This window comes from Hevea brasiliensis, chromosome 4 (genome assembly GCF_030052815.1).
Source record: "Hevea brasiliensis isolate MT/VB/25A 57/8 chromosome 4, ASM3005281v1, whole genome shotgun sequence".
NCBI classification, from domain to species: Eukaryota; Viridiplantae; Streptophyta; class Magnoliopsida; order Malpighiales; family Euphorbiaceae; genus Hevea; species Hevea brasiliensis.
This window is the reverse complement of record NC_079496.1, coordinates 15,679,507-15,701,637: the sequence shown is the minus strand read 5'-3', so window position 1 is coordinate 15,701,637 and position 22,131 is coordinate 15,679,507. Positions and strand designations below refer to the sequence as shown.

The window sequence follows — 22,131 nt, the reverse complement described above, 5'->3', positions numbered from 1 at the left end:
ATTCAAATGTGGCACCCATGCCATAATGTGGACTATGCCATTCCATATGTGACAAGTGAGACCATGTTTGCCAACCAAACAAGAATTTTGTGGTACAAGTGAAAGCAACGTTTGTTTATTGTCATTATTGTGCTACCAGATGCCCAAATTAGGTATCCCATGTTATTCCCTTTTTGAGTTCACAAAAATATGCACTGCCATGCTTTCTCCATCTGCACAAAATATGAAAGGCTTAAACAGGTTCATGAACCCCAAGTCTAAAATTCACATAAAAAGAAACCCCAACTTCAATAAGGTTTTAAATTTTAATTTTCTAATCTATATTATCAGATGTCAATAGTTTAAATAGTAAACAAATAAATTTTGAATACTGAAAAAAACAGAAAATTGAAGCGGTAGAATTCAATATCAAACAAGCACCCTCTCATTTACACACGATTTCATACAAGGATAAAAGTTTTTAAGAAAAAATATAGGAGCTGGATTTGCAAATTATGATAGCAACTAAATAATTAATATTACTGAAAATTGATCACGAAATGTATGGTTATACAATGGTGAAAGAAAGACTTAGTTGGATTGAAATCAACGATTGCGATCTCTGCACAATCTGCTAATGCCAAGAATGGTTGCAGATGCGCTTTCTCTGTTGGATACCATTTCGTTCTGGAGTCTCTTGAGGAGTCAATAATGGCTGTTGATCTTGACTCTGCTTGACCATGATTATGATCATGATCATCTTCTACTTCACCACCTCGAGCTCCAACGCCACCGATCGTCCTTGCTTGCTTCAATGGTCTAAATGAAGCCATTGAATTCCCTTCTTCGTTGCTTAGTCTTCCACAGCCCAAATGAGAAGAGGAGCATCCATTCTCATCCTGCATTCATTTCAAATTTTCAATTCATTGTTAATTTTAGGATAATTTCTCAATTTATTTGAAATTTCAAAATTTATTTTTTGAAAAATATCAGAAAAGAAATGAAAATTTATAAAAACTTTATATCCAAGATCCATAAACTCTTCAGAGAATGCATTTCAAAGAAGCGAAAGTTTTTAAACCAGAAAAAAAAAGAGTAAGAAATAGAAACACATACATCAGAATCAAGATCTGCATTATTCTCTCGAATCCGCTTCAACGCCGCCGCACTCGCTCCCAAAAATCTACTCGAAATTTCCTCTTCGCTGCTCGAAGAACTCGCCACCGGAGGTGAAGGCGAGGTAACTGACCATGGCACCACCTGATTCTCCCCATCCTCCTCCTCCAACTCCACCTCCTCCTCATCATCATCATCCTCATCATCACTATCATCTAAAAACTCATCTTCCTGCTCATTTCCTCCTTGGCTCTCGTCCAGATCCTCATCGATTTCACCATCCTTTCCGTTATGCAAAGAAAAGCAAGATTCACAGATAGAAACAGTGGGCCCAAACTTAGGACCGGATGCTTTCCACGGCGTCGGAGATTGACAAACTTGGCAAAGAAGACTTCTGGAATGTTTGGCCACAAGAAAATTAGCACAGTGGACCTTCTCATCGCAGTCCCAACACAAGCTAGCTTGGTCTGATTCGCAATACATTCTCGCGGCGCCATCACAAAGCTCACACCCTTTCATCTCTCTATCTCTTCGTCTCAGCTCTCTCTCTGTGTTTTCCTTTTGGGGTTTGAAGATTTCTATTGAAGAAGAAGAAAAAGAAAAGAAGAAGAGGAAGAGGTAAAGGAAAAGCACAACTTGCAGGGATTTATCAAAACCACCCTAATTTCCCGCATATAATTACGTGATATTTTTTTTTTTTAAATCGCTCTTACTCTCAAAAATTAATTAAATAAAAATAAAAATAAAAATCTTCCCCCCTTACCCTTAGCTTCTTCAAAACGACTCTAGATTTTAGAATTTTGAGTTCTGCACGCTAATGACCACGTTTACAAAGTATAATACTCCACACAATCTCAGCCGCTCATATTAGTGAGTGTATTTAGTATTTACGTGAACAGTACCGCAGTGGAAAGAAACTGTGTGCTTTATCTGTGGAATTAAAAATAACACGGTTATTTTTGTGCCACGTGGACCATGAATTATGGAAAAATGGCAAGCGGTGCGGACGTTTAGGAGCAGAGCATTTACTTTTGTGGACCAGAAGGCAGATATTTATCTAAGATTTGAGTAATGACGTGTCACAACCACTGTTGGGGCGGCAGATTCCGATCTATCCTACGTGGAAAAATTTGGTCCACAACAGCAGCTAGCCCACGTGATCACCACATGACTTTTCCGTCTTCCCATGACGTTGTCATGCGGGACCGTCTTTGTGCTTCTGCATATGATAAGCGTTGTTGAGATTATAATTAATATATTAATTTATAAAACTATTAAATATATTAAAATTTTCCCCTTAATTTTTATATAATCAAAATAAGTGTGATTAAATCTCTGATGTCAATCACTTAATAATAATTTAAAAAATTAAAATATATTTTTTTTACAAAAATTCTAATTATGACCCCAAACTCAAAACTTTATAATTAATTTTAATATCATTAAATTAATATAAATAAGGCAAGAGAATGAGGTAGAGATCGTAAATAAGGAAAGTATTCCCATGCAAGGCACGCTTAAAATGGAGTCACGTGGCAGGTGTCGCGTGAAAATGTCCTCGGTGGAGGTTGCTTTTTGGACGATTGGAACCAGTAGCATGGGAATATGTGGAAGAAAGAGAAAGGATCGTGCGGTGCAGACTGCAGGAGATGGGAAGATATATATATTTTTTAATTATTATTTATTTTTTTAAAAAGAAAAATTTTTAAGGTTCATGGTATCATGGCTTCTTCTGTTAGAGATTGAGAAATAGACAGCATTAGCATGGAATTGAGCAAGGATGGATTGATAAATAGATAGAGAGTGTGTGTGACGAATGGGCTACATTATTAGAATGAGGCCCACATTCTAAAGCCGCTAATATACGTGTTTCCACCAGTACAGCAAACCTTCCCCACGACAGCAAACACAGACTACTCAAATGATTAAAAAAATATATATGTATATATATTTCTTATTTAAATGATAATAAAAATATTATTTTAATTAATTTGATCACTTTTCTTGATTGAAATTAAAATGTCAAAATTTTATATTGTTTAGTCATTAAATCTTATTTTAATTAACAATGTTTTATACTAGTTGTTATTTTTCAGGGAAAAATCAAAATATTTAATTTATTCTCATCTCAGTCTGAATATATATATATATATATATATATTTGGTAACTCAATTATATTATAGGGTACTACTCTTAATTTTTTTTTTCATTGAGAAAAATAAAGAAAGAAAAATGTAACAGCGAAATTCCAATGGACATATAAAAAAAAGTGTACATGGCCCATTAAGCAAAGGGGTATGGTGGGCCAGCAATCCAGCACTGGCTCTGTGAGGCTATGGCCTGGTGATTTAGGGGCCAGGAGTCGTTGTCTCTGCAGCTTTACCTATCCTAGACAAATATTCCAGAGATATTATGGGTGGAAAATATATTTTTAATATATATAAATATACAAAATAAAAATAAGCAATAAAGACTTTAACTTGTGTGCAGAAATTACAAAAAAAAAAAAAAAGGTTAAAGAGAAAAATACGTGTTATTTTATTTTATTTTATTTTTTATGAGTAAGAGAAATTTAAAGTAAAAATTATAAAAAACAAGGAAGAAAGACTCCTAAATAACCAATGCCATCAGGCAGTCTCCTAATTAATACACCGATCAGCTTTTTAATTTACAAGATATCAAACTGAAATCAAACTAATGCAACCAAATCATTAGACCGAAAGACTCCTAAGAGTCGGCTACAAAATTTGCCTTCCTATGAGAATGAGAAAATAGCATTGTAGGAAGAACATTTAAGCAGGCAGAAATAGAGTTAACAACAGCATTAGCACGCCAAGGAATAGTGTCTATGTTCATTGACCAAGAGATTGCAATCTTTGAATCCGGCTCAATTATAATCTCAGCACCAGAATTTAAAACGCAAGGACTGACTAGAGATAGTTCCAGAGCTTTTGGATAGCTTTAAACTCAGCAACATCCCAATATACCAGTAGCACAAAAAAAAAAAAAAAACCATTCGAATCCCTAAGGACTCCACCAATTCCACTCTTACCTGGCTTACCTAATGAAGACCCATCCACGTTCCAGTTGCAAGAACCAGGTGGAGGAGAAAGCCAAGAGATTGGGGGGCGATGCTTTGCAATGTTGGTCCGAGATCGAATTGTGATAGAGGTGGAAAGCAGATCAGTTGTAATAAATGGGAAGCTCGAATCAAGTGCTTTCATCCAAACGGATAATCGGTGCAAAATGAAAGAACAGATTGAAGTGACAGAGCAATTCTTTCCCATTAAAAATTCTGTCATTTCGAGCCAACCAGATTGACCAGATGATTGCAAAGAAGATATTAGACAAGAATCTTGTTTGGAATTTCCCACTACTAAGAAACTTCCACTCTTCAAAGAGCAAATGGACTGATTGAGGAACAACAAAACTAATTTCCCACCATCTAAAGAAGCATGCCCATATCTGCCAAGAGTAATTACAATGCAAAAAAAATGGTGAGGAATGGTCTCATTCACAGCTTCACAGAAAGCACAAGCATTTTCAGCCTGAGGAATAAAATTGATGCGGCACAACCATTCTCTGGTGCGTATATTTTTCATTACACACAAACCAAACAAGTAACTCAGCCTTTGGAGGTGTCAATCCCATCCAAACTTTAGGAGCGCTAAGAGAATACTGAGGCACATTATTTACAAGGCACCTATAAAAAGAGCGCACTAATGAAGTTGTCCTTTGATTTCCAAACCAATTTATCGTGCCTATTGTTACATATCCTTGTGGAATTAAGGACTTCCATCAGTTAGGAAGCCAAATCAATTTCCCATGAAAACAAGCTCCTTCTCCAAAGCAAATTTCAAGTTCAAACATTGTTGTCCCAGATTCTAAATTCACCTATGGCAGCATTAGGCTTAGATGAGAGCACAAACAATCTAGGAACAGCACATCAAAGGGATGTCCAGCCCATGACAAAAGAGAGCTTTCTGACCATTACCTACTGTATATAAAACACAATTCAGAGCTGAAAAGTTACCAAAATTGCCAGAAATTGAAGATTGAATGTTTAGTATACTCGTCTTGTATTGTGATGTTAAAATAATAAATATATTCATTTTATATATATGTGCTGTTATATATATTAGTTATGTTTGGAAGACGAGAGAAATAAATTTATATATTTATTGAAATTAGTATATTGTGTGTGTATATATCTCTTAAATGTTATTGAATTAATAAATAATTAATGATAGATTTTATATAATTTTTTATGGTGATGGTGTCCAAATTAATGGTCCACTGATTAATGGTTGAATATATAAATAAATTTCGGTTGATTCTATGATAAAAAAAATTAAAGTAGTGGAGTTTCGAACTTATTAAATGATTATTATTTGATAGTGAAAAATTATATATCTATAAATAGATTCCATATTTAAAAAAGGAAATTACGTTAAATATTATTATTATTTATTTATAAATGAGATTCTTTTATATTATAATAAGATATATATATATATATATATATATATTAGTTTATTTAGGTTTAATTGAAATTTAATATTTTATAATTTTAAAAATAATTTTAATATTATTAAACTAATTGATTAGTATAAGTTATGATTGGTGATGATAAATTTCAAAAATATAAAAGTTTCTCTGTTGGAACAAAAATAAATGTAAAAGAATAAAAAATATTTTTATTTAATAGAAAGAAATTCTCTGTACAATTCCATTGATAATCTTAATTGATGTGCTGTTTATATAGCACTTACATCTAACAAAATAAAATAAAAATCTCAATATTAGTTAAGATTAGATCACTACTTAAAATTTAAAATATAACAATTTTAAAAATGAAGACTAAATCAAACATGTTTGAATTAGATTCTAATATGCTCTCTCTTAATTCTCCAATAAATGAATAAATAAATAAATTGAGTCTATGTTTGAATTAAGGGAGAGAATGTTAGAATATAATTCAAACATGAACTCAATTTATTTATTTATTTTTTGATTGGACCACTTCTCTCCATCCGGCAATTTGGATGTTGGAGCACTTCTCTGCAGCTGAGAAATTTCTGTATTAGAGTACTGCTCTCTAGCTAACAATTTTGATGTACTTCTCACTATTTGTTGATGCACTTCTCACTAACTTTTGCTTTTGATCTTCTTGGAGCACTTCTCTCCGATAACCTATAATAAATTTGTATTTAAAGATTTCTCTCTTGTGCCCATTGGATCATTGAAACTTTGATACCATTATTGGAACAAAAGTATATGTAAAAAACATTTTTATTTAATAGAAAAAAAAATTCTCTGTACAACTCCATTGACAATATTAATTGATGTGCTATTTATATAGCACTTACATCTAATGAAACAAAATAAAATTTAAGATACAATAATTTTAAAAATAAAAATTAAATCAGTATGTTTAAATTAGATTCTAACACTCTCATCTCTGTATCAAGAAATTTTTTTTCTTTATGGGCTCATTCACAGCTACCAGTAGCAAAAGAGAATATATATATATAAATGACAGGATTTAACAAAGCTAAAAGTTTAAAAGAGAAAGAAAAGAAGGCCACAATCGGGACATCGCATTCACACCACTTTGCAAGTGAAGTGTACAAAGAACATGGAAAGAGGTGCAAGAAGGCAGAAATGATCTTGTAAATTGCTAATGGGCAAAGGAGCATTAAATGAGATGGGGTGAAATTAATTTATTAAATAAAAAGTGAGATTTGTGTGCCTACGATATATCGACTACTTCCCATTTATTATGAGATATAAATATGGGAAAGTAGGGTTAGGGTTAGGGCTTCGGCTTTTGTGTGAGTGGGTGAAAATGATGGAAACTATACGAATGATGTATCACGTGTAATCAGATAACTGCCAAGATTAATTAATACTTGCTGCAACTTTACTGCTGTTTGCGTTTTCACTTACCTTTCCTATCAGTTATTTTGGGTTTTCAAACTTTCAACAGTAGTTTAGCGAAAATTCTTGCTCTCTATTCATTATGAACTGAATTGACGAAAAGGAAAATTTCCTTTTCACGTGGTGAAACTTCTTTTATCAAGCATTTGGTTCCATCATAACTTTACACGTGAAGGAGGAGAAGAGAAATTCATTAATGATGATTTTTGTGCCCACCTTAGTCATGAGGCTCGTAGTTTCCTGGAAACTGCCAACCCACACCTCAGAAATAAATTTCCCTACAAGACAGGAAAAAGGCTAGGCTTAACTTCATTAACATCATCAGCCAAAAAAAAAAAACGACTTCATAGCTATATGTTTCTGACACCTTGTAGTGCCCACTTAGCTGGACATTCATCTGATGCCCCTAGAAGATGATGCTGTTATATGTACTGAATTTCTACAGATATCTAGCTCATTATTTTCATAACATGACATTGCACTAATTAATACTCAGATTACATGAGAAACATTAGTTGCTTAAACATGAAAATAACAGGAAGAAACATAATTAATTTAGACATAAGGGCTTTAGCTAGTTACGACATTTCATTATTTACATCAAATTCGTAATCCATCCATTGTTTGGGTCCAACCATCATCCCTGGACTCAGTCTAAACATGAGAATGCAAAACTCCATCTGATTTATAGCTCCATCTCCATCCAAATCACCTTCCATCAACATGCACACAAGCTCATCATCCCTCATGTCCTGCAACCCCAATAAAACACTGTTTCTCTTCAAGCTTTCAAACGTAATCAATCCCTTCTCACCATCCATTAGCAAGCGAAACCCGTTACATAATTCCATCATAAATCCTTCAGCTCCCAATCGCTCCATCATTGATGGGAAGTAGTCCTCGAATTCAACTGCACGATCTAATGCCATTGTTAGCAAAACAAACAAAGAAAATATATCCAAACCTTCTTATAAGCTTCTGGGGTTAAGAAAGATTGTATATCAGTGGAAGCTTGAGAGCTATGCAAGCTAGAGGGATGGTGTTGAAATGTGAACAGAGGAGGGGGGATTATATAAGAAGAGGGAGGAGAGAAAGACAGAAACTGGTCTTCCAGGAAAGAGTGGCCATTGAAGCCAAACCACAACTAGGGTACAAAAAAAAGGGGAGAAGATAAAATTTTATTGTTAGATGTAAGCTTCCTGTAGATTTCTTTTTGCTTGATTACGTGAACACCCTTCTTCCTAGAAGCTGCATGGGTGTCAAGATCTTTCTGTAGCTATAGGTTTTAAATTAAAGTAAAAGACTTCGCCAATTAGTTGACAAAATAATTAATTAAAGTTTTTAACATGTTCATGACATGTTGCTTAGCTAATTAATATAACAACCCTAATTAAAGAAATAGCAACTTGGGTTAGTTTTATAATTGATTTTAATGTTGAATCGAGAGATCTACTGTAGAAAACATTGACATGATTGAACTAAAATGGATCTGAATACATATGAATAAATAAATATGAGTGTGTGGCTATTAACAGTTGCCAAAACTTATCATGGAGATAATTCCATATAGATACAACTAGATAAGTGCATCAGATGCATTCCAAAATGTGGAGCCCTAGCAAGAAAAGTGTATTGCTGAGTCGCTGTAATATAGTTGATTAGTGGCAATTTTTGATTAGTAGTTTTAGGCAGCGTCTTGTACCGTCTTCTAATGTCCTTGAGTGTCCGGCTGTGTACCTTCCAGACGATGAAACGAAAGGGAAGTTGATGGGGTTATTTAGTCATGCCGATCGAACAGCCGACCATTCTCAGAGATGAAATTGACAAGAGGAACCTACTACTATGCATAATTTTAGGTTGATGAAGACCTCTGTAATTTGAAATTGAGGAGTGGAAATGATGGTGATGGATGCAGTGAAGAAACATTTTTATCATTTGAAACTTTTGTTGCATGTAGCTCCAAACACAAAGGAAATTTCACAGCAGTTTCCTTCCTCAACACTCTTTGTGCACACAAGTTATTAGAATATGCCTTGTTATCTACTCCAATGGCTAGAATTCTGATAATCCCATCATTTCCATTAGAAAATAAATTAAGCTTTTGATCTTGTTTACTAATTAATTTAAAAATTACTTAGACTCTATGTATAATTAAGTTAATTAATCCGTTTGTTTTTCTTTTTAATTATTTTAAAATTAATCATAAATGGATCCTCATGTAGTAAAAATACACAATTCTATACTTCCATTGCTCACGTTGTTATGTCATATGTCATGAGTGCAGACAACTCTTCAAAAAAAAAAAAAAAAAAAAAAAAAGAAAACTTAGTGCAGACAAAATTACTTACTCAACTCGATTCAAGCTCAGTTGGGAACGTGATTAGCGTATACGTGGCAGTACATGCATGGAAGTTCGTTGGCATGAGGGTTAAGGTCATGAGCATTTAGCTGGAGATGAAGAGAGTAGTTAACTGTTTTTTAGGCTTATTATATATCCTTCTTTATTTATCAATTAAGTATGATATCAGCATATATATAAAATATTGAAGCTCGCAGCATTATCACATTTTTGAGAAAGAATATCGATCCATTCAATTTCTGAGTCCGAATGAGTTCATTAATTTAATATGGCTTTATATATTAAAAGCACTGAGTTGCACATGATGTCGTTGGAAAATTTGCATATATTAAGAGCATTACATTAATTTAATAAGTGAATGTGGGTGTATGTAATACTTTTGTTACGTAATGTATAATTATTTATTAATCAAATATAAAACACTCAAATTAAGCACTTAACATTTATTTATTAATTTTGTGCAATTTGTTCATGTGACATTTTTTTTTTAATTTTAAGTCACTCTCTTTGTTTATAATAATTTATTTATTTTTCTTATATAAATTAAATTAATTATCAGCAATATTTGATAAAAAAAAATAACTTAACCCTAACCCCTCTTTATCTAAATTTTCTTCCTCTTTTCTCTTCTTTTTTTTTTTTCTCTTATGAGCGCTTTGAGGTAGCTATTTATGAGTATTTTTACCGATGATTACTCCTCATCTTTTCTTTCTTTTTTTTTTGTGTTTTTCAATAATTTTCAAATTTATATCTTTTTAGAATAGATTTATGTTTGCTCTTAGTTTATTATTATCGATAGATATAAGTTTATCTTCTCCTATGAAAGGATTTGTTATCTCCTCTTCTGTGAGGATATGATATTTTCTTTTTTGTGAGTATTTATTATTTTTTCCATTGTGAGCATCAATTTTCTTTTTACTTTTTATTATGAAATTGTTCTGCATTTTATTTTATTATTTGAGTAGCAATGTTATAATAGAAAGTGTAGATTTTTTCTTTGTAGGATATCAAAATTTGATGGTTTCTAGATTCGACTCGTAGAAAGATTATAGAGTCGAATAGTGATGAGCTACCACTAAGTGAAGAGCGCCTTCCGGCAAATAATTAAATCAAATACTCTGTGAATACAATAAACTCCTAAGATAATTACTATTATATTTTGTACAAATATTTTATCTTAAATTTTCTTATACAAAATTATAATAGAATGAAATTTTATATTTCAAACTTGTATTTTATCTCTATTTAATGAAAGGTCTATTTTTTATTTTTTTTAAATAATTATAATTATTTTTCTTTTTTTAACATTTTATTTCAGTTATAATCATATAAAATCGCTTGCATACATGCATACGTGCATATTAAGTTTATAATTATTTTCTAATTCTTTAAACTACTTATTAAAATTTAATGTAATTATTTAAATTTTATTATAATTCAGAATAATTAGAATTATGGTGACTATTTTAAAAATTTAAAATCATTTTAAATTAATTTAAAGCCAATTACATTTAAGATTTTAATTCATTAAAAAATTTTTTCCTCTAATATTATTCAGGCTTCAATTCAATGTTCAAACAATATTATTATCATTGTCCATTGAAAATGTTTGGTGCTGCTTACACACCAAAAATAATTTATTTATTTTTTCAACACCATGTAAAGTTGATCTTGTCCACAACTTCATCATATGATAATAATGATTTAACACAATCAATATCAGACAACTAATTTTAAAATTAATGAGTCTTAGTTTAATAATATTAAAAATATTTATAAAAAAAAATTAAAATCATTTATAAAATTCTAATTTAAATAGTTAAATAAATTTAAAAATTAACCCAAACAAGAAAATTGATAAGGACTTGGTTTTGCTTCTTAAATCTCAAAGGCTATTGCAAATTTTCACTTATTTTAAAAGCAAATGCAGTAATAGTAATAATAATTTATAAATTTTTATACTTCATTTAAAAAATGAAATAATAAAAAATTTATAAATTTACTGATGAAGTGTGTAAATTTACAGAGTATGAATGCAATGAATATTTTTAATGGCTCAAGAGATTTATTATAAAATTGAATATGTTAATTTTTTTGTTCACATACTTATGCTTTTCATAAGTGCTTACAAATTGTAATCAAACACAACAAGGAAGACAAAATTCAGAAACTGAATTAAATTCAGAAATAAAGATGCCATTTCCTTAGAACTACCATTTTAATTCAACCATAAACATATATCATTTCAATACAATTCAAGCCACCATAAACAAACCATCTCAAATATCACCCTTCCTATACTTTTTCATAACCACATAATAAAAGCCTAATAACAGAGCTATTGAAAGACAAACACAGTCTTCCTCCTCTACAAAACCAACTCTTTATTCAATTAACATATATATATATCATTTTCCAATTTTTTGTTGGAATTTAACAACTTTTTAACTTTTGCTTTGCAATTCATTGCTTAATGTTTTTAATTGTTCACACTATACATTGCTTAGATCCATTTCTTTGTTGTATTATTATTCAACTGCTTTAAGCCTCTAACTTTCTCCTTTAGAACATTTCTCTGTCACACAAAAAATGTCAGCAATTTCTTTTCATTGCCAATGCATAGTGGATCATAGCACTGGAAGAACAAACAGTTGTTTCTCTGAATCAATCCCACTTATATCAACAATCAAAAACCACCAAAAAATCATAAATAATAACTATTACATTTACCTTGCAAGCTCCACATTTGAAAAATCTATGCACTGAATTCCCTGTCGTCCATAATGTATAAAGTGTAACTCTCACCCCATGTCTGCAAAGAATCATTGATTCACTTGAAAAACTTCTTAGTTTCAGGCGAAGGAGCCATTACCTATAGACATGGAAGCCATTTTTTTGAGCCTTGATTGAAGGTCTCGAGTTTGTGGAAGAAGCAGAAGTTAGGGGAAAGTAGCTATCTCTCAATTTTGGATAAGAAAAAAGATACGTTTTTAAAGTTTCTTCATTTGATCTAATTTTTATTTAAATTAATTAGGTTGATTTAGGGATTAATTAGGGGTTGAGATGGCATTTAATGTGGTAAGTCCATTATGTCATTAAAGGATTAGTTGACGGTAAAGTGTAATTAGAAAAACATAAAAAGTATAAAATTTAATTGGTAATTTATTTAATTTAAGATATAATTGTAAAAAATTTAAAAGTATAATTTTTTTTATAATTTTCCCTATTTATCAATTATACTATTATGACTAAAACAATAAACACTTTTACTGTTATTAAGAACAGTAAAAGTGTTTGCTCTTACCATTTTACTCTATTACTCTCATACTTGATTTACAATCTGTCAGTGAGAAATCCATTGAGAGAATAACAACGTTATTATTACACTTATAAATTAATTTAAAATATTATGTCATTAAATTAATAAAATATTATTAATTTAAAAATATCAATAATTAGAATGTTGTAGATTTTAGTATTAAATATATATTACTTTTCTTATAAATATTTGTTTTTAGTACAATTTTTTTTTTCACAATTCATTTTTCTTCATATATATATATATATATATATATATATATATATATATATATATTATCTTTTTTTATTAGATTATATAATTAAATATTTTTTAAAAAATTATATTTTATTCATTATATTATAATAAATAAATAATAAATTTTATATTATTAATATTATTTGATCTTAAGCTAAATTATATATTCATAAAAAAAAAATGCAATTACAATAAATGATTAAAATTTTGCCTCAATTGAATTAATTAAATGATTTCAATAATTATTGATATAATAGTTTCTTTTTACAAGACACAAATAAAATATTTTATACTGTCAGTAAAATAGAATTGGATATATTTTTAATATAAATATTTTTTTTATTTATTAATTATATTAATATGATAAATAAATAAAAAAAGTCGCAGCGAAGCTATGGGCCATTAGTTAAGCCATGCCATTAGTACAAAATACAAATAACTCGTGCAAATTAAGGCCCACTTCCGCTGTATTAGCCCAATCCAATTATGAAATTAACTTATATGTATCTATACGCTATATATAATAATAAATTGAGCTAAACTAATCTGATTTAAAAGAAGACAATAAATAAATTTTAATTTCTTTTATATTTACATTATTTATTACAATAATTACATCTCTAATTACAAAAAAAATATAATTTTTTTTTTTAAATTCTAGCATGAACTTTTAAATTTTGCAATTAAGCTCATAAACTATGAAATTTTTACAATTCTATCATGATACCAGATTTCAATCGATTTGCTTTAATATGACGCTTCCTACAAATATGAAATGGTGCTTTTAAGGCATAATTTAAAAAAAAAAAAAAAAATTCCCAGTAATATTGACTATATAAAAACACTGGTAATAAATTAGCATTATCTAAAATAGGAGTTTAGAGTTACCCTTTTAGAAAAACAGATATCACCATTGCTTTGGAGATATTGGAAAAATATTAAAACAGTGCTCTTATATATTTTCCCATTAAGAATTACCACCAATCCAAATTTTAAAATAAAATCATAATAATCTTTTAAAATAAAATAATAAATTAATGCACATCATAAATAGCTTTGTAAAACAGATGATATAAGCCAACTAACTTACTGTAACCGCTATATTGACTAATTTTCTCCACATATCAGCATCCTAATCTGTGGTTTGAAGGCATAATTCAAGTAGTAAATCGACGAATTGATACACCAATATTCTATTAAAGTGCTTTTTTCTCTGACTTACCGAGCTTCCAAAACTGTAATTGTCACGTTATTGACAGTCTCTGGAATTCTCATTGGTGACCTTGATTCCATGGCGCTTCTCACATTTGAAAAAGCAGGTGGTTTCGGAGAAGGCAGGAAGGCACTTTCATTGTTGAGCATTGAAACAACATCAGACATGGTGGGTCTATCTGTTGCGCTTTCTTGAACACAAAGCAGAGCTATTTGAACATATCTCAACAGCACAGGTGTAGATGTAGATGGATCGTTGTCTAATGCTGGATCCATCGAGTTCAATCCACTTTCGCTTGTCCATAATTGCCATGTCTTAGCATCCACAGGCATGCACAAAAAGATTATAGCAATAATCAGTATGTCTCAAAGCAAAACTTGACTGCTGTCTAAATGATGCATGTGTAACTGAATCAGAGGGATAAAAGAGGTCAGCAATTACTCACATATCTAAGAAGGTTGAGAGCAGCAGCTTGATAAAGACCAGTGTTCTTCCTGCCACTCACGATCTCAAGCAGTAACACTCCAAAGCTAAATACATCTGATTTGATTGAGAAGAGGCCCTCCAGAGCATATTCAGGGGACATATAACCACTGAAATTTCATTATAAAGATTCATGGTTGCATTGTTATGGTTATGGATATATGCAGAATAATGTATAATCATGGAGTCTGTTACTCACTAGGTTCCAACAATTCTTTTTGTGTTTGCTTCTAACTCATTTCCTCCAAAGATTCTTGCCATGCCGAAATCTGATATTTTGGGGTTCATGTCCTTATCTAACAAAATATTGCTAGCCTTCAAATCTCGATGAATGATTCGTAACCTGGAATACTGGTGTAGATACAGAAGTCCTTGAGCAACCCCTTCAATGATCCTTACACGTGTCTCCCAGTCTAACATCGTACGTTTGGCTGGATCTGTCTTGATTGAATTTAATTTAAAAGAAATGGCAATAAGAAATTGGTGGAACATGAATAATAAAGCATAAAAATCAAATTTGTACATATGTTAGAATTATGGGAAGCACAAACCGAAGAGAAAGAAATCCAAGCTTTTGTTGGGCATGTACTCATATATTAGAATCTTTTCATCTCGTTCAATGCAACATCCCAAAAGTCTAACAAGATTCTTGTGTTGGAGCTTGGCTATAAGGAGTGCCTCGTTTTTCAACTCTTCCCATCCTTGTCCAGATCTTCTTGAAAGCCTTTTCACAGCTACCTCTCCTCCTCTCAACAATTTCCCCTGAAATTGCAAATTTTTCAACATGCTCAAATTGGTAAGCTCATGTCATTAAAATTCAGGTTAAAGGTTATGATTGATTTTAAAATCATGGATTTATACCTTGTAAACAGGACCAAATCCACCCTCCCCAAGCTTATTGGCAGCTGAAAAATTCTGTGTCGCTGCAGCAACACTCCTAAAACTGAATAATGGCAATTTGACTTCCTTGTAACTAAAATTTCGAAGACTATTTTCTTCACTGCACTCCGTATTATCATCTTTTATGGTCATTTCTAAATTAAATTGCAATAAATCCCCCCCTGCATAGTGAAAGATAATTAACTTTTTTGCTTTGTGCATGGTATTGCTCATTTCTATAAATGAAGCTGTGAGCAAATTTTACCTTTCCTCATCAGCTTTGTCCTTGCTAGATGAATAAACAAGCATAAAGTAAGCGTTGCAAGAGATGTTCCCAGTATGACAATTGTCCATAGTTGCCTCTTGTTCCTTGCATTCCTTTTGATCTTATTTCTTGAACTAGTGTCTGTAAAACAGAATAAAGAAAGCAATACTGAGTTGTCTCCTCATAGCATAATATGTTTTTGTGAATGTTTTTCACCCATATAAGATGTATACACATGAAAATAGAAACAACACATTATGAGAACTTCCGTTCTCCTTGCCTTTAGTACTCAATTCAGAAGCTGCAAGCTTGAGATAAAAGTCTCTGCCATTAGTATCGCCATCTAAAGGTATCTTCAGGTCAAATAATTCGTTTTCCCATACCAAGCACCCTTGTTCATAGTCCAAAGCATAAGCAATCCAAGAACAATTGCCTAAGCTAGCTGATCTGCAATCTTCAGTATTGTTAACATGCAACTTCACTGGATTACTGGGCAAAATGAAATTACGCATTTGATAAAACCCATCTTTCTCAAGAACTCTGCTGTCGCTGCACTGCAAACTGGCTTTCCTCACACAGCGTTGATAAGTGTCGCCCTCTTTCCAGGCATAAGGAGAATAGGGCCTGAAACCTTTCAAACAAGTGCATGGTGTATGGGCACTTTCATTGCAGAAGCTGAAAGGTCCACATGAATGAAACCAACATTTAGAAGAAACTAGTGAATTCCATCGGCGGTCATGTTCTGACCATATCTGTTGTTTAAGCTGCCCAGATACATCTAACACAATCAGAGATATTGCTGTGGTATTTGCAGAAAAAGTCACATACCCTTTTCCACTTGTGATATTTTTTCTCAGTTTGAAAGTTGGAATTCGAGACCTCTCATTTTTTGGGATGACCTCGCTAAACCAAAACCCATTGCTCACATACCCAGTATAATGATCCTGTTGCTCCATGGCCATGGTCGAGTTCCTTTCTTTTCCACTGTAAGCAAGTCCTCGGATTGGACTTTTCCAATATATTTTATTCCCCTGCTTGATGATTAGATTACAAGGATCTGACCCAGAAAAATTGGCCACCAGAGAGAAATTGCCTGGAGTAGGGTCTTCTTTGCTGCTCCATGATACTAATGTCCAAACGTGTTCCGGATTAAATCTAAAATCATCTCCAAGGTTCATTCCAGGCAGAAGTGTATCAGTGGGGTAGTCAAAGCTTTGCCAATAAATTCCTGCCTTTTGGACTTGGCCTTTGAGTATCAAGTTACCTGAATCTAGCAGCTTGGCAAAGGCGTTGCCACTAACTGAAATATTTGTCACTTTATAGGACATTTTTCCGTCTGTAATCATTATGTTTCCATCAGTACTAATGGAAAGAGTAGCAGAATTATGAAATGGGTAGTCTCTATTTCCAACCCAAACAAACTTATTTATAGGAATCCTTGTATACCATATTCCCAAATAATAATTTTCTGTTTTTCCTGGAGAAAAAAAGCCTAGTGAAAAGTTTCCGCTAGCAGATACTATGGTGTGTGGGTGCCTAATTGATTGGTTCGGATATAAAGAATCACTTGCCTTGGAGGACTCAAAGATTGAGAGAGAGATGAAAGCAGTAAAGAGTGCGAACAGAAAGGAGGATTCCATCAACAAAGGATTGGATTAAATGCTCACTTCTCTTCTCAATCTGTTGTTTGTAGTTAACTAGATTTTGCACAGAAGAGGAGGGAAGACTTTGAGTTGGAATAGTCATGGGTCAACCAGATACTCCAATATGGATAGTGGATACCAGGAAAAAATTGCTTGGTACACAGAAAACACGGTGAAATAAATATTTGTCTATCAAAGAAAATTTTTGAAGGTAAAGTACATGGTTTTAAAGTGATAGTTTTATTAGAGTGCAAGATTTTTTTTTTAAGAAGTAAGGTTTTGAAACCTCTAAAGATACACTTGAAGAGGTTTTAAAAAATCTCCACATACTCTATCAAAACGTACTGTTCCTAAACTTCTAACATAGGAGATAATCAATCTTATATTTATAGGAGATAATAAGCAATACTATTTTACACCATTTCAGTATAGATATACAGTTAGTACATATGAAATTACTTAAATACCCCATATTAATATGTCTTAGCACTTATGATTTTGATATAGACATCTAAGTAATTTTGCTCATACCAACTCTATCTGTTTGTCTACTCCTGGTGATGCTTAGAAAAATAAATAAATAAATAGAATCTACTCCTGTTGATGTGGTAATTTGAGTGGAGGAAGCTCGCTCTCCATCATTTGGCCCACATTTATAAATTAAATTAAAAATAAATAATTATTTATTTAATAAAATTATTTACAAATAATTTTTAAATAATTTAAGTATTTATTAAATCAAATACTCTCTTAATTTGAAATGAAATTTTATTTTCTAAAAAAAAAAACTCATAACAACTATATATCTATTTATCTATAATTTATATCAATCTATGATTTTTGTATAAACCTTCCTGATAGAAACTGTTACCTTCGACTCTCTAATAGAAAGTTTGGAGTGCCCAATTTCAGTAAAAAAAATGCCGAGGATGATGACGAAAAGGAGGAGAAGAAGTGGGGGAGAAGGTCCTCGGAAAATGAGGGGAAGAAGACGGGGAGAAGGGGAATGTTATAATAAGCACCTAAATTTAAGGTACACGTATAAATTGCATAATCACACACTATAAAAAATAAAAGAAGATTTAACATAATTCAACTGTAAAATCTATAAGAGAAAAAAGTTCTACTATGATGAAAAGAGTAAGATACAATCACTTATAACTCTCAACTACTAACTCTAGTATGTTTCCAAAATATCTCACAACTCTACCACAAAGAGTACAATATTACAATATTACAATGTTGCCTCTGTACCTATAAGGAGATTAGTGGTGGGCTTCGAGCCCGAACTGCCTTTACTACTACTATATATCTCACTTTTTATTTTAATTGGGTCGCAGAGGGAAATTTTTAGATTGGGTTATAATTCAAATTCATGAAAACATATTCAAAATTCAAGCCACCTAAAAAAATAACAGGGAAGAAGAAATTCATATTCTGGGTTGACATTTTTTTGTTTGCATTTTTTAATTTTGTAAATAATTAAGAATTTTTAATTTTATAAATATTTTTTATTTAGAATATTAAAAATAATATTTATTCAGTATTAACTTAATTTATTATTTTTTAACACCGTCAATGCTCCCATTAAAGTAGAATTTATTTGGCTAAAATTAAAATGTGAATGTTTTATATATACACACACGGATAGAATTAATCCCCGCTTAAGAGAGTGGTAAGTTCTTAGCCATGAAGGATAAAGCTTTGCTTACTACAGGATCCAAATCTCCGTCCTCATTTTTTAACGCAAGAAAAAGTAAAAGCATAAATATTAATTCCATTCCCAGCCAAATACCTAATCCAATATTCAATTGATAACACATAAATATGGAATATTATTGCCATTTGACCAGGAAAAGGATCATTCTAGAGTGAAGGTGACAATTTGGATTTCTGAATTATTTTTAATTTATGATCATATCAAATATTAATGAAAATTTATTTATAGAATATTTTATTAATATCATGAATAGTTTTATGGATAGGTAGAGCACATTGGGTTAGAGGATTAAAAGAAAAGAAGTGTAGACATAAACTGATTTAGAAGAGAGTAATACAACATGATCTAAAAGCATTATACATCTTCGAAGATTTAACCTAAAATCATTTAGAGTAAAAAAAAAAAATCTATATAGTCGGTCCCAATAAATTTTTAGGATAAAAATTTAGTTGAGTTGAGTTATGAGTAGATTTTAAATTTTATAGTTTTTTATATTAATTAGTTGTTTTTATTAATTTTAAAATTTTTTTAATGCTTTGAGAAAAGAAAATTATTTATTTATTTATTTTTAAGGAGAGGATATTCATTGAATGATGCAAAGTACATCTATCCTTCTCCACTGGAGCTCTTAACGGATTGGCAAGTTTGTAACCCAACCCGCAAACCCAATTTAGAACCCTTTGCTAGCCAGTCTGCTTGTGAGTTAGCAGATCTTGGGCCATAAGAACAAAGCAAGCTAGGATAGATAGTTAGCAGAGACTTCACATCATGAACAATAGCCTCCAGCTTCCATGGGATAGAAACAATAGGATCAACCAAGCACCGGAACAGCGCGAGAGAGTCATTTTCTATAACTGAATTAAGATACCCTCTGCTAATAGTAAAATCAATTGCTGCTTTGAGAATTGCACCTTTCGCTGCCAAAGCAGAAAGGCTAAAGCAGGAAGAAGAGCATCCATCCAGCACAAAGCCTAGCGAGTTCCGGATAATCACACTAAGGCCTGAGCGAGAAGAACTACTACAAAAGTGTTAGCATAATTACAGTAATTAGCATGATTATAGGAAACTTGTGTAGCATAATTACATCAATTATTATTCTTGTCTAAATTAGCTCATATTCTCATGTATAAATAGATGTAATATCTCTATAAATAAGACACAGACAAATACATAATCATTTCCTTAATTACTTGTATTCTTTCTTCTAACATGGTATCAGAGCCGTAAAGCTTTTATTTCTAGTTTCTGGGGTCTCTCTTCTCTTTCTACAACCTGTTCTGGTTCATTCTTTCATTCCTGTTATTATACTATTTTTTTTTCTCCTCATCTTGTTATCAATGGAGAAATCTAATATTTCAAAACCTATTGTAACAGTTCTGACTGGTTCCAACTATAATCTTTGGGTTCAAAAAATGAAAAGTTTTTTGACAGGTCGCAAGCTTTGGCGTATTGTTACCGAAGATATCACTATGCCAACAAGAGAGAACGATGAAACTGATGCAAAATTTGCTGACCGTCTTGAGGATTGGGATAGTAAAAATCATCATATCATTACCTGGTTTCGCAATACCTCTGTCTCATTCATCCACATCCAATTTGCTAATTATGACTCTGTAAAAGAAATCTGGGATTTTTTGGCCAATCAATATCAGACCACTAGACTTGCCCACTATTATTAATTGTGGACTACTCTTCATAATTTGAAACAAGAAGCAGGTCAATCTGTGAATGATTTTCTTGCCCAAGTCCAACCCATTTGGAATCAAATATCTCAGGCCAAAATCAGTGAAGATCATCTTCATCTCATTCAAGTTCTAATGGTTCTTCGATCAGAATATGAGGCCGTTCGAGCGTCCTTGCTACATCGAAATCCACTCCCATTATTGGATACTGCTATTCAAGAAATTATTTTTGAAGAGACTCGTCTCAGTTTAGATAAAACTCCTCAATTTGAAACTGCTCTTGCAACTACTCGATCCTCACATCAGAAATCTGGCAATCAACTCTATAAAAATTGTAATCAAATTGCTCATGCTTTTGCATATTGTCCTACTATAGAATGCAGCTATTGTCATGGTTATGGTCATATTCTTGAGCATTGTCCCACGCGCCCTCCTCCAAGACCAAAAGGAGGGCATTCTAAATTCAAAAATGTCTCAAAGCCTGGATCTTCCTCTGTCACTGCTGTTGCTGCTACTGAGGGTTCTACTACCATCACCATGAGTGATATTGAGGCACTATTCAAACAGGTTATCTCTTCTAATTCTCCTGCTGCCATGTCTGCCACTCCAGGTAATTCTTATTGGCTTTTTGACTCTGCATATTGTAATCATATGACCACTAATCTTAAATTCTTGTCTTCTGCAAAACCTGTATCTTCCTTACCACCAATCTATACTGCAAATGGTACTAAAATGAACATCACACATACTGGTCATGTGTCTACCTCAAATCTTCATCTCCCTGACACCTATTATATCCCTAATTTGGCACTCAATCTTATTTCTGTTGGTCAGTTGTGTGAAAAAGGACTAAATGTTATTTTTTCTCGCCATGGTGTCCAGGTACAGGATCCACAAACAGGACAGATTCTTGGGTAGGGTCGCAGAGTGGGTCGATTATTTGAGCTTGCATCTTTACATCTTCCTCAAAGATTTGTATCTGCAGCTACAATCCCTAATTCCTCCATTCACCAATGGCATCATCGTCTTGGTCATGCTTCTGCCAGTAAAATTCAACCTTTAATTTCTAGTGGATTATTAGGATCTACTAAGTTTGAGTCATTTAATTGTTTAAATTGTCAGCTTTGCAAAACAACCTGCATTATCTTTTTCTCATAATAATACTACTTCAGACACTCCTTTTGGTTTAATTCATTCTGACATTTGCGGTCCTTCTTCTATTTCTTCAATAAATGGTTTTCGTTATTTTGTGATATTTATTGATATATATTCTCGGTTTACTTAAATATATTTTT

The 22,131-nt window shown here is 31.9% G+C and overlaps 3 protein-coding genes and 1 pseudogene across 3 annotated transcripts; all 4 read right to left on the bottom strand.

The window, feature by feature from the left end:
- Positions 1 to 492: 492 nt before the first annotated feature.
- LOC131179232 (zinc finger protein CONSTANS-LIKE 4-like) lies at positions 493 to 1,806 on the bottom strand (annotated as a pseudogene).
- A 5,687-nt stretch (positions 1,807 to 7,493) lies between these two features.
- Positions 7,494 to 8,258, bottom strand: LOC131179231 (calcium-binding protein KRP1-like). Its single transcript, XM_058145423.1, has one exon. The coding sequence runs from the start codon at positions 7,963 to 7,965 to the stop codon at positions 7,615 to 7,617; it is 351 nt and encodes a 116-aa protein (XP_058001406.1). The 5' UTR covers positions 7,966 to 8,258; the 3' UTR covers positions 7,494 to 7,614.
- Positions 8,259 to 13,960: 5,702 nt separating this feature from the next.
- On the bottom strand, positions 13,961 to 15,967 carry LOC131169165 (G-type lectin S-receptor-like serine/threonine-protein kinase CES101). The gene is made up of 6 exons (XM_058145422.1): positions 15,792 to 15,967; positions 15,509 to 15,708; positions 15,199 to 15,409; positions 14,847 to 15,084; positions 14,610 to 14,757; positions 13,961 to 14,478 (listed from the first exon to the last, which is right to left on the bottom strand). Exons 1-6 carry the CDS (start codon positions 15,799 to 15,801, stop codon positions 14,170 to 14,172), a joined length of 1,116 nt encoding a protein of 371 aa, XP_058001405.1. The 5' UTR covers positions 15,802 to 15,967; the 3' UTR covers positions 13,961 to 14,169.
- Positions 15,968 to 16,003: 36 nt separating this feature from the next.
- Positions 16,004 to 17,610, bottom strand: LOC131179230 (G-type lectin S-receptor-like serine/threonine-protein kinase At2g19130). The gene has a single exon (XM_058145421.1). It carries the CDS (start codon positions 17,429 to 17,431, stop codon positions 16,004 to 16,006), a length of 1,428 nt encoding a protein of 475 aa, XP_058001404.1. The 5' UTR covers positions 17,432 to 17,610.
- Positions 17,611 to 22,131: the final 4,521 nt, after the last annotated feature.